We start from the raw sequence: 14,818 nt of genomic DNA on the forward strand, positions 1-14,818 counted from the left end.
CATTCTGGGAAAGACTCTCCTCCCTGAAAGAGAGGGGAGTGGTTGTGGGCGGGAGCCCAAGCACCGCCCAGCAGGGGGCGTTGCCCCCTGCCTCCAGCTCACCTGGCTGGCGCTCACGCCCCCCGGTGGCCACCCAACCAGGTGCTGCGTGGGGGGAGTGTTCAGCAGCCTTTTGCTGTAGCACCAGCCTTTCCCTGGCCTCATTCCTCCTCCTCGTCCCGTCACGAGTCACCCACCCTCCACTCCCTTTTAGTTAGGGCTTAGGTCATTGGCCTTGCTATGGACCTTAGGTTGGTCGCCCTGGTTGCCCGGGGGCCTGGTAGGAGTTTTTCCATTTGGCAATAGGCTTTTTGGTTTTTTCGCCTACCTCGTAGCAATCGTCACAACTTTTGTGGTATTGGTGGGTAGGTTAGGCATTGGAATAATGTGTGGTGGTGTGTCGAAGTGCTAGGTGTGGCCATCGCCTATGCCTTCAATTTTTAGGGGTATTCCGTTAAAGGAATCTGGCAGTCGTGTATTCTGTCCGATGCCTGCTTGGCGGGAGGCCATGGCACGACCCTCGGTGACAGCAGGGGTGAGCCTATAGTTGGATTAGCATCAACAGGTGATGAACCCCTGGTGAATAAACCCACTTGTTTCGATCCAATGCCTAAGCCAATACCTTTTCATTGCTGTAATCAATAAAGTTGTGGCCTTTTCTAGCCCATTAACCTTATATCACGTGTCCTTGTGTCTTCATTTCACTTCGTGGGGGTAGGGCCCTCGAACCACAACTGATATATAATGATCAGAATAAATGTTTGAAATAACGTTTGGGGGGGACAGAAGCTTTTTTACTAGGAATTTCAGATGTAGAGATACGAAAGGAACAGAAACGATTATTTATGTATGCGAGGACAACAGCGTGGATACTACCGGCCCAAAGATTAAAAAAAGACAAAGTCCTGACCAGGCATGAATGGTTGATGTAGATGATGGACAATGCCAAAATGGCAAAAATGACCAGGGAAATCAGAAACCAGGACATAGTAACTTTAATAAGGAATGGGAAAAAATATACAATTTACTTAAGAGAACACTGTAAAGAACTAAAAACTTTGACAGGATTTGAGTAACGCTTGCAATGTACTAAAAGCTAAGGTAAAAATGGATTATTTTAAGAAAAATAGAGAAAATATATGATGCACTAGAAAATGTTTGATAATGGAAACCATGGAGGGGTGGAGGGAATCCTAAATGTTGATGATTGTCACTAATGTTTGCATTCAAATGAATCGTGTAAAATTGAATAAAAAATATTTTCTTTTTCTTTTTTAAAAAAAGAGAGAATAGCCATGTTTTTGTAGCTCCCTAATAGAGAAAGCTCCATGGCCATTGCTGGCTCCAATCGAGACCTTCCTCGTAGTTGTGTAAGTGGCTGATTCATACCTGGCACCCTCGGCCATTGGCACATTCATTCCTGAGGTCTCTCTTCATTCTTTTCACCCTCTGGAAACCATTTCGAAGACAGCAGGATCAGTTTCACTGCTTAAAGTCTCCATTGCATCCACAGCCCATTCCACACTTTCCAGCCTTCCTGGAATGGATCTAGTATCCAGGCTTTTCCTGAAAGAGCATCTCCACTCCACTCCCAATTCAGTCCAAACACTGAGATCTAGCTCTGAGGGCCTTCTGGAGGTTTTCTCACTGTGAGAAGTGAGGTTAGTGGGAACCAGGCAGAAGGCCTTCTTGGGAGTTGTACCTACACTGTGGAATGGCCTCCTATTAGATGTCAAGGAGATAAGTAACTATAGAACTTTTGGAAGACATCTGAAGGCAGTCCTGTATAGGGAGATTTTAAATGTTTGATGTTTTATTATGTTTCTGTATATGCTTGAAGGCACCCAGAGTGGCTGAGGTAACCAAATCAGATGGGGTGGGGAGTAGAAATAATAAAATTATTATCATTATTATTAAGAGGAATCCTTAGATGGAGGCCATTTTGAGGGGCTATTTTGTAGGTGGCTTCAGGGCTTTTGCCCTTGCCTATTTGGCTCTAAATTGCTTTCTTGAGTGCCTTCATCATTGACATTGTAAATTGTAAATTATCTATATCGAAAAATAAATCTTAGAAGTGTCAATCAACAACTAATGAGATCATAGACAATTCCTGAGTTTTGAATTCCACTGAGTTTTGAATTTCAGTATGTTCCTCTTTATCTTTGTGGTGTACAAACAGCACCCATTCCTGGGCCTCACTGAACCATTTGTTGCCAAGTGTTGCCTCCGACACGAATCCATGGCCTATAAATAACTCCACGTAAGCCTCTACCTGCACCAATTCCCTTGTTGATCCATCTCTGCTCTGAGTCTCCTAATCTTTCCAGAATGATGAAGGCACTCCTGAGCGCATGCCTCCTCTCGGTCCTGCTTTCTCCAGGTAAGATGGGGAACATTTAATTACCTTTAGAGGACACTGAAAAGAACTTGCAGCTTGGGAGAGAAGGGGAGTTAAAAGTGCAGATCAACACCCCAGAGAGCAAGGGGGGCAGGGTTACCAAGAGAAAGTAGCAGAGAGTTAGGTCATGAATATTTCTTGTGATGTCATTATGATGGGCCTGACGATCCTTTTTCCCTTGGCACCGTTGGGCCCGTCCTCTCCCTTAAGTATAGTGCACACAACTCACAGAACACCAACCCCATGGATTTCCACAGTCTACCTCAGATTATCTTGTAGGGGATTTGCATGAAGTAAAACTTAATAATTAGGAGTCTCGGGCAGGATTTGTTCAAATTAACATTAACAATTTTATTTAACAAGCAAGTTTATGACACGAGTAGATAAAACTTAGGATACTTCAGTTTACAATGTTATTTCACTTCAAGGTTTTTTCAGTTGTTTCACACTTAATACTTTGGTTCTTTTTTAAAAAAATTGTGGATGTTTATTCAAAACCTGCCAAGGAGTCCAGTTCACTTTGTTGGTCTTCAAATACTTTGTGAAAGGTTCCCATTCATCCTTAAAGTCACAGTTATCCTTGTCCCATAGCTTATGTGTCAATTTTGCCAGTTCTGCATAATCCATCAATTTTTATCGCCATAATTCTTTAGTTGGGATTTCTTCAGTCTTCCATCCTTGTGCTACCAGAACTCTCGCGGCCGTTGTCGCATACATGAAGATGTTTTTCAACTTTTTTGGCAGGTCTTTCCCTACAATCCCCAACAAAAATGCCTCGGGTTTTTTTAACAAATGTTAAATGGAACATTTTCTTCAGTTCATTGTATATCATTTGCCAATTTTTTTAAATTACTTTACAATCCCACCACAGATGATAAAATGTTCCCTCCTTTTCCTTACACTTCCAACATATGTTTGAGCTAGTTTTGTACATTTTCCGTAGCTGCACTGGAGTTGTATACCATCTGTACATCATCTTCATGTAGTTCTCCTTCAATAGTGAACAATCTGTTAATTTTAAGTCAGTTTTCCATAATTTAACCCAATCCTCCATCATAATATTGTGACCTACATCTTGTGCCCATTTAATCATAGCTGATTTTACCTCTTCATCTTTCGTCTCCCATTCCAATAGTATGCTATATGCGGCCTTCAGTAATTTCACTTTCCCTTCAATCACTTCCATTTGAAACCTAGATCTGGTATAACTAAATCCTTTCTTACAGTCTTCTTTATATGTTTCATGTAATTGTCGATAATGCAACCAACTCTGAAAGTGGTCTTTGATCTCATCATAATCTCTTAATTTCCATTTCCCATCACGTTCCTTTAATAAATCAGCATATGTGAGCCATTTTCCTTTCTTTCCAAGTGGTTTGAGCAGTAATGCTTCATGTGGTGAAAGCCACCACGGAGTCTTTTGTTCCAATAAGTCTTTATATCTCTCCCATACTCTCATTAACGATTTCCTGATTTTATGGTTGTAAAAGCTTCTATGAATCTTCCCTTTCCCGTACCCTAAGTATGCATGCCAACCAAATCTGTTGTCATGTCCTTCTAGTTCCAGTGCCTCTTGCTTGTCCAATCTCATCCAGTCCCTGATCCAGACCAAACAAGCAGATTCGTAATACAATTTAAGGTCTGGGAGGGCAAACCCGCCTCTATCTTTTACATCTGTAAGTATTTTATGTTTTATCCTTGGCCTTTTGCCCCGCCAGATAAATCTTGAAATCTCTTTCTGCCATTGTTTAAAGCATTCATCTTTCAGGATGACTGGTATTGATTGAAAAAGAAATAGCATTTTAGGCAACACATTCATTTTAATCGCTGATATTTTTCCTAACATTGAGAGATTCATTCTGCTCCATATTTCTAAATTTCTTTTTACCTCAAGCCATTTTTTTTCATAGTTATTTTTAAATAGGTTTATATTCCTTGATGTTAACCAAATCCCTAAATATTTAACCTTTTTATAGACTTCAATCTCAATATTTTGTTCTAATTTGGTTCTTTCTTCTTCCTTCATGTTTTTAACTAATAATTTAGTTTTATTCCTATTTAGCTTAAATCCTGCCACTTCCCCAAAATTCTGAATATTTTCTATTACTTTAGGGAGTGAGGTTTTGTAAGCTCCAAAAAGGAACAAGTCAAGGATGCCCATTATCAATATTACTGTTTATTCTGGTCTTAGAAGTACTTGCCAAAAACATAAGGGCAAATAAAGAGATTACAGGTGTAAAAGTTGGGAAAAGTGAATTCAAGTTAAAAGCGTATGCAGATGACTTAGTGATAACAGTGGAAGAACCTAAAACCAATACTTTGGTTCTTAACAAAGTGGTACTTTCTGTCAGTTACACACCCCTAGACAACCCTACTCCTGAGGCACTCCAATGTTTCACTGGTTTGGGAGTCTTCTCTTACTAGAAGAATCTCTCCCTTCCTGACTGGAATGAGACCTAAGTAGACTGTCTCTTTACAGCTTCTACTTCTCCTGTCTCAACCTCAGCCACCCAGTTAATTCCTGGCCTAAATACTCTTACAGGACACCACACACTGTTCTTCACACTAAGTTCAGAGACTCCTTTCTCTAGCATGTGATATTTTCCTCAAAGTGGATGTTTCTGCCAAGAACCAACTCTCACTCCCTATCTTCCTACCTATCCTCCCAACCTCAATCCCAACCTACTCCAAAACCTCCTAACAACACTCCCTCCAAAACTCACTCTCCCTGTCTTTCCAAATCATCTCCTTTTCAACTCCCCCTCCTGGAACCTTGGCCAATCAGAGGGTGCCATACATTAACCATTTTCTGGCATGGGGAAAAGAAAAAGGAAATACTTCGGCACCCAACCTGCCCCAGCAAAAACAAACTTTTCCTTCACAGTCATCCAGATAAATGATGTCATAGAGATAAATAATGAATACCTTACAGGAATCTTCTGAGGATTAAATGGGGAGGGGAAAACTATGTACACAGCCTTGAGCTTCTTGGAGGAAGTGGATGCAGATAAATAAATAAATTGGAAAAATAGAAACTGAAAGTACGTTAAATTGATAGATTGGTTCATCCCTAGTCCAGGATCCTGTCCTCACACTGGCCAACCCAATGATTATGGAAGCTCACAGTCAGGACCTCAGTGCAACAACACTCTGGCTTACTGTGAGTTCCAGCAACTGATATCTGAAATATGCAACTTTTTATACTGAAGGTAGTACATAAGCTTCATGTTTAGTAGCCACTGAGAGTCTTATTTTCCATCAATTTGTCTAATTCCCTTCTAAAGCCATTCAAATTGGTGGCATTAACTACCTCTTGTAGAAAATTCCATAGTTTAATTGTGCTAAGTTTGTAACCAAACAGTGGGAAGAAAATATATTTAAGCGAGAGTCTGGATGGGGGGGGGGGAGGTTGGCCATGGGAAAGGGGGAGTTCACCTCCCCACTTCTTGGAAATAATTTAACCGGTATTCTTGGCAATGGCTTCAAGAGTTTTAATTAATGAGTGTTTTATTCATTCTATTCTATTCTATTAAAATGCTTTTAAAATTGAACCCCTTTTAATTTAGAAGTATTAATTGACTCTCACCTCCTCCTTTGTGTGTCACTTAGCAAACTGCAAAACTGCAAAATAATAATGTTAATGATAATAATAATAATTAATAATTCATGAAGTAAACTTTTGCTTCTGGCTTCAGCATTACCTCTGCACTGCAGATATACTTATAACAATACTGGAATGACATACAATAGCTATCTTCAAACAACTTGTTACTCCAATGAAGATTCATGTGAGGCCAGTGTTCTGCGTACAAATATAAGTAAGATTTGCCTGATTTTTTTGTCTTTTTTGACTTTTTTTGGGGTGTGTGTCTTTTTTGGTCTTTTGCTGTTGGATTAGATCCAGGTTAAGATTGTTGAACTTTAAGGGTTCTACTAGCATATAGAGGTCTATGCTAGGGCAACTCACCCATGAAAAAAGGGAGTTGAGGAAGCTGTAGCACTTCAGCTATAGATGAATTAGAACTCCCATCAGCCTCAGTTAGCCTGGCCACCAGTCAGGGATAATGGGAGATGTAGTCCAACAACATCTGGAGGATCATAGCTTCCCAATCCTGAAGTAAGCAATGGCTTGCATATGAAAATGGGGAATCTAACATCACCTGATCACAACCAGTGGCAGAATCTGGGTGCTTATCTCCAAGCTTGGGGAACTTGATTTGCATTAACTAGAAATCCCTATTGACCCAAACCAACAGACTCCAATTTAGTTTTGGTTATCAAACGAGACAATAAGCCTAGAATATAACCTGAATATCACCTTTGTCATAAATGACATTGAGATTGAGACCCCTTTCACAGATCTATAAAATAACTAATCAAAAGCTGAGCAATTGGGATGGGAAATGAAGGTGCTTCACACTTTCATGGCTCCCTCTCCCCCCTCAAGTAATTTTGAAATAACTCTCAGTGATGAAATGATTAGGAAGGAACCAACATTAAGGGAGTATTCTTGTAGTTCACCTATTAAAAAGGGTTTCTGTTAGCCAGCTTGATTCAGTGTGGCCCCCTCCAACCTGATGAACTTCTTTCATACTTCAACCATTGGTTAAGGTTGTTTTGATCCCCTTGCTTGATCCTGATTCACCCACCCCTTCTACCTAGAAGGACATAGGTGCCATTTCTGGTTCGTCTGAGGCGCCAAAATGCCTTGGGGCAATCCTGGGTGGGATGGTTCCAACATCTGGGTGGGATCTGTTCGAACATCACTGGTACATTCTTGGAGGGATGGGGCAAATGGGCAGTAAGGCTGGTGCAATGCAATGTCTTGCCAAGTTTCTTGCACTGGGCAACAGAAGTTCAGGGAAGCATTTCCCCCACCCTGCAAACTGTTATGATCGACCAGCAGAGAGAATGCAGTGTATGGCACATGTATTGTCAGATGTATAGGAGAAGGCATGAGTCCTCGTGCTTGAAATTTGATGTGAAATGAAGTTCTGCATACATTCCAAATTTAAAGCATTATACAAATTAATTGCAAACATAAAAGAGGTTGGTCCTATGGATTAAGGAGGCAAGAGACTACTACTTGTGGCAGAGAGCTGAACTCATAAATGCCTGCAGAAAACTATTCTGTTCCACCTGGGCTATGCAGATCATTAAGAATAGATCTTTCCACACTGGTTAATTGATATCTATTGATTTACTTTTAATGTGGTTTTTCTTGTATCTTTTACCATATTTTTCGCTCTATAAGATGTACTTTTTCCCCTCCAAAAATGAAGGGGAAATGTGTGTGCGTCCTATGGAGAGAATGCAGGCTTTCGCCGAAGCCTGGAGAGTGAGAGGGGTCGGTGCGCATCGACCCCCCTCGCTCTCCAGGCTTCAGGAAGCTATCCACAATCCTTCAGAGCGCGGTGGGAACTCCCGCCAGGCTCCGAAGGCTTGCGGACAGCAGCCTGCAGCCCGAAACCCGGGGAGCGGGCTTTGGGCAGCTGCACAACTTTGTCTCCGCTCCAGGACCTGTTCTGGGGGCTGGGATCGGGGGAAGCTCGGGCTTCCCCCGCCCCAGCCCCACGGCAAAAATTGAAGCCCCACACAGCCTCTCCTGGCTGGAGAGGTTATGCATGGCTAAAGAGGAAGCCAAGACAGCCATATTTTTTCCTCTTATGTTTTTTCCTCTTATGTTATAGCAGTGCACACGCATTTAAACAAACAAACAAACAGCACCTCACTTTAGATTGCCAAATTTAATAATACTTTCCATATTGTTACTTTGAAAAGGTCCTGATTCAGACATCAAAGAAAATTGGAACCATTACAATGAATGTACCTTAGGAGCAATAGTCTTGAATATTTCCCCCAGATCTAGATATTTCTTTCAATTTCTTTTTCATAGTGGTACTCCGAGTGCAACTTTTGAATAAATGCACATCATCCGACGATTGTTTCTCAGGCAATTACAGCTTCACTGCAGGGGATGGTAAATTCTTTCAGATGAAGAGGCACTTCTGCAACACTGAACTATGTAACAATGCAACTCTCAGCCGTAAGTTTCTGTATAATTTTAAAATCCACAACATGTTAGGGCTTTGCATTGGATTTGGCCAAAGGCTGGATACGTAGTCAATCAGCAGTACTCAGAGGACCTGGGCCTCATTCAAAAGGGGTGAGCAGCCCCAGATGGCTATATGGGTCGAGCCATTCAGCACTATCAGGACCTCTCAAGGCGCGGAGAGGCAAGCAGGACGAAGAAGCAGGCATGAGGAGAAACTTTGAAGAAGAGGGACCTACTGGGCAGCTACATCTCTGCCTGAGAAGGGATGTGTTCCCTTTCCAACCCGGCCTCTCCTGAATCTGTCCCAATGTCAATCCTAAACTCAGACTGGGTCTAGATAATCTTTTCATCCAATAATACTTGCAGGTGCCCCACCAAAACTGTAAAGCCCTTGGGTGAATTACAATAATATAACATACAGGTACAAAAACAGATCCAGTGGTACCTCGGGTTAAGTACTTAATTCGTTCCGGAGTTCTGTTCTTAACCTGAAACTGTTCTTAACCTGAGGCACTACTTTAGCTAATGGGGCGTCCAGCTGCCGCCATGCTGCTGGAGCATGATTTCTGTTCTCATCCTGAAGCAAAGTTCTTAACCCGAGGTAATATTTCTGGGTTAGCGGCATCTGTAACCTGAAGCGTATGTAACCGGAGGTACCACTGTAAAACCATTAACATGCTCATTATACCTTTGATTTTGGCAGTTCCTGATCGCAACGTGCTGGCTGAAAATGGCCTGAAGTGCCCAGCCTGCTTCTCCAAAGGAACCACAGAGTGTAAAAGTGAGAAGACCATCAACTGCCTTGAGAATGAGACCCAGTGTGTTGTTTTTAAAGGATCTCTTTTTAGAGGTAACATTGCTACTTAGACAGGGGGAAAGGGCCTAGTCATCGGATGGGTCACACAGACTCACTCCTGTTCTCTTATGCTCCCCCTCCCTTCCCTTTCCCTTGCATATTACTAGAAATGTGAGAGGGTCCACATCTCTCACTGGCCCCACTCTGCACCCTTCCTTAGTGTTTTGCCTGCCTGGACTGTATCCTCTCTGGTGAGTGCTTGCTTGTCCAGAAGGAGTATTCCCGTTGGCTGGGGAGGGCGGGGTATAAATAAATAAAAATTATTATTATTATTATTATTATTATTATTATTATTATTATTATTATTATTATTATTATTAAAACACCCTTCTGAACAAAAGTAAAAAGTGCATTCATTGCTTCACCCCAGTTGCTTCTGGATCCCTCCACCATTGGGTTGCAGTCGAGGACAAAATGTGTCCCCTTTGCTCAAAAAGCATATTTATTATGTAAAAGGCCTGTAATAAGTTTTCTTAAATTCTGTGACAATGAGCAGTATCTGGCTAACTAATTCTGTGCAACAGAATTTCCGCTCTTGGAAACTTGTAAAATAAAAGGAGGATTCTATGGATGCTTAGATCACAGTGGGGCAATGAGGAAGCCTCAGTGGGCATCCAACCATCCTGAGAGACAACGAAGTGCATCTCCAGCTTTTTGTTTGTGTTTAGCTGCATCACACTGTTGTCTCATGCCAGGTTAAAACACTCAAGGTTCCCACACCAGGGAGGGAGTGTTGTTTTCAAATCATGCTGTGTGACTTTTAACATGCCCAGGAGATAGCAGGGATAGAGTTCCTCCCATTTTATTGCAACTCAGCTGCACACAAGAATTTGATCTGCTTAATCTAGTTAATTAGGCCTGTTCTCTACTTTCATTATATTTTATAAATATAATGTCAGAGGCTGGACTGAGGAGGAATGGTGGGAGCTGCCCCCTTCTTTTCTGATTTCCTGAAGCCTGACAGATAAACTGTTTCTTAATAATCTTGAGACTCCTTTGGGTATGATGGCAATTCTGAATTACATATGAGTTTCTTTTTATCCAAACTTCATGTTGAAAATTTTGTTTATTCATGTTCTAATGAAATTATATTTTTCAGATTTCTTAAATATACACATTTTAAAAATAACTAAAATTGTCATTTAGCCTCACAAGCACAATCTCCTAGTACCTGAGTAAAGGACTAATGTCAACATTTCTTTCATTTCCTTCTAGCCCCCATTCATCTCCACGATTTCACATTGGAAGGCTGTGGAACAACAGATTTTTGTGCCATCCACAGAAGAAGACTTGGATCTGGGGGATTTGCCCTTTTTATTACCCAAAAAAAATGTTATAATGCTTCAGAAATCTCACACCAGCCTGAACATGAAGGGTAAATAGGACAGTGTAGACCTCCTCCTTGTGTATTGCAAAATCCATGGCAATGAGGGTAAACTGGAGGCCTAGTGGTGTAATCCTGGACTCAGGATCTGTGGATCTTTCTTTTTTGCTTTTGGTGGGGGTAAACGGAAGCAAGGGGCAGAGAAAAATGGGTAAAAAATGTGCGGGTTGTAGATTCTAACTACAAAGAACCCTCTAGTGTATCATTAACAAATAATTTTCATTATGATCATTACAAAACAAAATAAATGGTTATGTGAAATAAAATTTTGGTTCTGTTTCAGATACAAATGCAATTATTATTTGTTGGTTTAGCTGAAGTAATTACAAAATATAAAATAAATATAACAGGATAAACGCAGAATAATTTTTTGTCCTTATAATCCTCACCGTAAAAGCAGAACAGACCACTTTTTCAGAGGCGTATGGGCTCTTGTCCCTTAATAAAAAGTTAATTATATACCCAATCCATCTCTCAGTTGGGAGATTTAAATATTTGAACAAAACTTCTCTTGAGTCCTCATTGTTGTTGTTGTTTAGTCATTTAGTCGTGTCCGACTCTTCGTGACCCCATGGACCAGAGCACGCCAGGCACTCCTGTCTTTCACTGCCTCCTGCAGTTTAGTCAGACTCATGTTGCTAGCTTCGCGAACACTGTACAACCATCTCGTCCTCTGTCATCCCCTTCTCCTTGTGCCCTCCATCTTTCCCAACATCAGGGTCTTTTCCAGGGAGTCTTCTCTTCTCATGATTTGGCCAAAGTATTGGAGCCTCAGCTTCACGATCTGTCCTTCCAGTGAGCACTCAGGGCTGATTTCCTTAAGAATGGATAGGTTTGAACTTCTTGCAGTCCATGGGACTCTCAAGAGTCTCCTCTAGCACCATAATTCAAAAGCATCAATTCTTCGTTGATCAACCTTCTTTACAGTTCAGCTCTCACTTCCATAAATCACTACTGGGAAAACCATAGTTTTAACTATACTAATCCTGGTGCAACTGGACTTCTCTGCGACCCATCCCCTCTGCAGGGAGGTGGGACCAACTCGGATGGTCCGCCCCCGCCACTTAATGGATCCAAATGGTTTCCAGAGAGTGGTAGGGGATGCTTTATCCCATGTTGATGGCCTTTCAGCTGATTCCCTGGTGGCCCGCTGGAATGCGGAGTTAACCAGGGCTATTGACTGTTTGGCTCCGAAGCGCCCTCTCCGATTGCATGGAGCCCGGAGAGCCCCGTGGTTTTCCATGGATCTGAGGGCAATGAAACAATCGTTGAGACGGCTAGAGCGCCGGTGGCGGATAACTCATTCCGAATCTGATCGGACACAGGTTAGAGCTCAACGTCGAGCCTACCAAGTGGCGATAGCGACGGCGAAGAAGAATTTCTTCACCGCCTCTATTGCATCTGCAGAAAACAGCAGCAGGAGACTTTTTCAGGTGGTTCACAATTTAGCGGAACCACCTGTAACATCGGGGCCCAGTATGGGCCACATATTCTCCTGCAATGATTTTGCAAAGTTTTTTGCAGATAAAATCGCTCAGATTCGGGAAGAAGTAGACTCCACCGTGGGAGCAGGGCCAGGGCGGGAGAGTGCTAGAGTTCTGTCTAGTCAAGTTGAGTGGGATCAATTCCAATCTGTTACCTCCGAGGATGTGGACAGGCTGCTTGGACGAGTGAAACCAACCACCTGTCTCCTGGATCCTTGCCCATCCTGGCTTATAAAAGCTAGCCGGGAAGGACTGGGCGATGGGCTTCGTGGGGTGGTGAATGCTTCCCTCCATGAGGGAGCCTTCCCAGACCCACTGAAAGAGGCGGTTATTAAACCGCTTCTTAAAAAACCATCTTTAGATGCGGCCACAATGGCCAACTATCGCCCAGTCTCAAATCTTCTATTCTTGGGCAAGGTGATAGAGCGAGCGGTTGCAGAACAACTCCAGGCACGCCTGGAAGAAGCGGACCATTTGGATCCCTTCCAGTCGGGATTCAGGCCTCATCATGGGACTGAAACTGCCTTGGTCGCACTGGTTGATGATCTCCGGCGGGCTAGGGACAAAGGTGAGAGCTGTTTCCTAGTTCTGCTGGATCTCTCAGCGGCGTTTGATACCATCGACCATAACATCCTTCTGGACCGTCTTGAGGGGCTGGGAGCTGGGGGCACTGTCCTACAGTGGTTCCGCTCCTTCCTCCTAGGCCGTGTTCAGAAAGTGGTGGTGGGGGATGAGTGTTCAGACCCCTGGGCTCTCACTTGTGGGGTGCCTCAGGGTTCTGTCCTCTCCCCCATGCTTTTCAACATCTACATGCAGCCGCTGGGAGAGATCATCAGGAGGTTTGGGCTGGGTGTTCATCAGTATGCAGATGATACCCAGCTCTACCTCTCTTTTAAATCAGAACCAGTGAGGGCAGTGAAGGTCCTGTGTGAGTGTCTGGAGGCGGTTGGAGGATGGATGGCGGCTAACAGATTGAGGTTGAATCCTGACAAGACAGAAGTACTGTTTCTGGGGGACAGGAGGCGGGCAGGTGTGGAGGATTCCCTGGTCCTGAATGGGGTAACTGTGCCCCTGAAGGACCAGGTGCGCAGCCTGGGAGTCATTTTGGACTCACAGCTGTCCATGGAGGCACAGGTCAAATCTGTGTCCAGGGCAGCTGTTTACCAGCTCCATCTGGTACGTAGGCTGAGACCCTATCTGCCTGCGGACTGTCTCGCCAGAGTGGTGCATGCTCTGGTTATCTCCCGCTTGGACTACTGCAATGCACTCTACGTGGGGCTACCTTTGAAGGTGACTCGGAAACTACAACTAATCCAGATGCGGCAGCTAGACTGGTGACTGGGAGCGGCCGCCGAGACCATATAACACCGGTCTTGAAAGACCTACATTGGCTCCCAGTATATTTCCGAGCACAATTCAAAGTGTTGGTGCTGACCTTTAAAGCCCTAAACGGCCTCGGTCCAGTATACCTGAAGGAGCGTCTCCTCCCCCATCATTCTGCCCGGACGCTGAGGTCCAGCGCCGAGGGCCTTCTGGTGGTTCCCTCATTGCGAGAAGCAAAGCAACAGGGAACCAGGCAGAGGGCCTTCTCGGTAGTGGCGCCCACCCTGTGGAACGCCCTTCCAGCAGATGTCAAAGCAATAAACAACTACCTGACATTCAGAAGACATCTTAAGGCAGCCCTGTTCAGAGAAGTTTTTAACGTGTGATATTTTACTGTATTTTTGGTTTTTATGGAAGCCGCCCAGAGTGGCTGGGGAGGCCCAGCCAGATGGGCGGTGTATAAATAATAAATTATTATTATTATTATTATTATTATTATTATTATTATTATTACTAAGTCCTCATAGATGGGACAAACCAGCAGGTAGTTGGGTAGATATTTAGGAACCTCTATCTCCATGTAGGCAAACCTGTTATACCTAGGGCATCCGGTGATAGCATCCTTTAAAAAAGACGCACTTCATACACTGGAGTCACAGAGCTGTAAATGCTTTCCCCCATTTGGTATTTGTGATGCTGGTTACATAGTGATGGTGTTGAATGTGTAGCTTGGCATATCAAGGTGCAGGATGGTCCCACCCATGAGGCAAGGTGTGGTGACCATCTTAGGTGGCTGGATTGATAGGGGTCGTCAGGAACATGGCCCGCCAGAGCACAGCAGGAGAGTCAGCCTCAGAAATTGAGCTGAGCTAGCAAAGGGCTAGCTCTGAAGATGCAAGCTGTCTGAGTTTAGAGAGGACAGCCCACCCCCTTTTTCCCAGGGAATAATCTGTTTGTTCTCATGAGGAAGAGAGGAAGAGTTGGAAGCCAGGCAACCATCAGATAAGCCAGAGTCTGAGGCTGTGTCTTCTGGGGAAGAAAGGTAAAAAAGGTAAAGGACCTCTCGACAGTTAAGTCCAGTCAAAGGCAACTATGGGGTTGTGGTGCTCATCTCGCTTTCAGGCCAAGGGAGCCAGCGTTACTCCACAGACAGCTTTCCTTGTCATGTGGCCAGCATGACTTAACCACTTCTGGTGCAACGGGACACCGTGAAGGAAACCAGAGCGCATGGAAACGCCGTTTACCTTCCCACCACAGTGGTACCTATTTATCTACTTGC

The 14,818-nt window shown here is 43.5% G+C and overlaps 2 protein-coding genes across 7 annotated transcripts in view; one reads left to right on the plus strand and one right to left on the minus strand.

Moving 5' to 3' along the window:
- The window catches only part of LOC310851730 (phospholipase A2 inhibitor 25 kDa subunit-like), a 1,159,037-nt gene that overhangs the window by 975,226 nt on the left and 168,993 nt on the right, over positions 1-14,818 (minus strand). The window lies entirely within an intron of this gene.
- Positions 1-14,818, plus strand: part of LOC310851617 (phospholipase A2 inhibitor and Ly6/PLAUR domain-containing protein-like) — a 309,684-nt gene that overhangs the window by 81,739 nt on the left and 213,127 nt on the right. Inside the window, exons 1-4 of one of the 6 annotated variants that reach the window (XR_014567776.1) lie at positions 2,218-2,419; positions 8,334-8,483; positions 9,196-9,342; positions 10,564-11,187. Coding sequence is in view for 1 of the 6 variants with exons in the window: in XM_083754200.1 (XP_083610326.1) it covers positions 9,196-9,342 (147 nt within the window). In the remaining 5 variants the exon portion in view is untranslated. Of the gene's footprint in view, positions 1-2,217; positions 2,420-4,766; positions 6,256-8,333; positions 8,484-9,195; positions 9,343-10,563; positions 11,188-14,818 lie in introns of those variants that run through there. The other 5 variants (XR_014567777.1, XR_014567775.1, XR_014567772.1 and 2 more) reach the window with 5 other exon arrangements.

This window comes from Podarcis gaigeae, assembly GCF_964106915.1.
Source record: "Podarcis gaigeae genome assembly, chromosome: 8".
NCBI classification, from domain to species: domain Eukaryota; kingdom Metazoa; phylum Chordata; class Lepidosauria; order Squamata; family Lacertidae; genus Podarcis; species Podarcis gaigeae.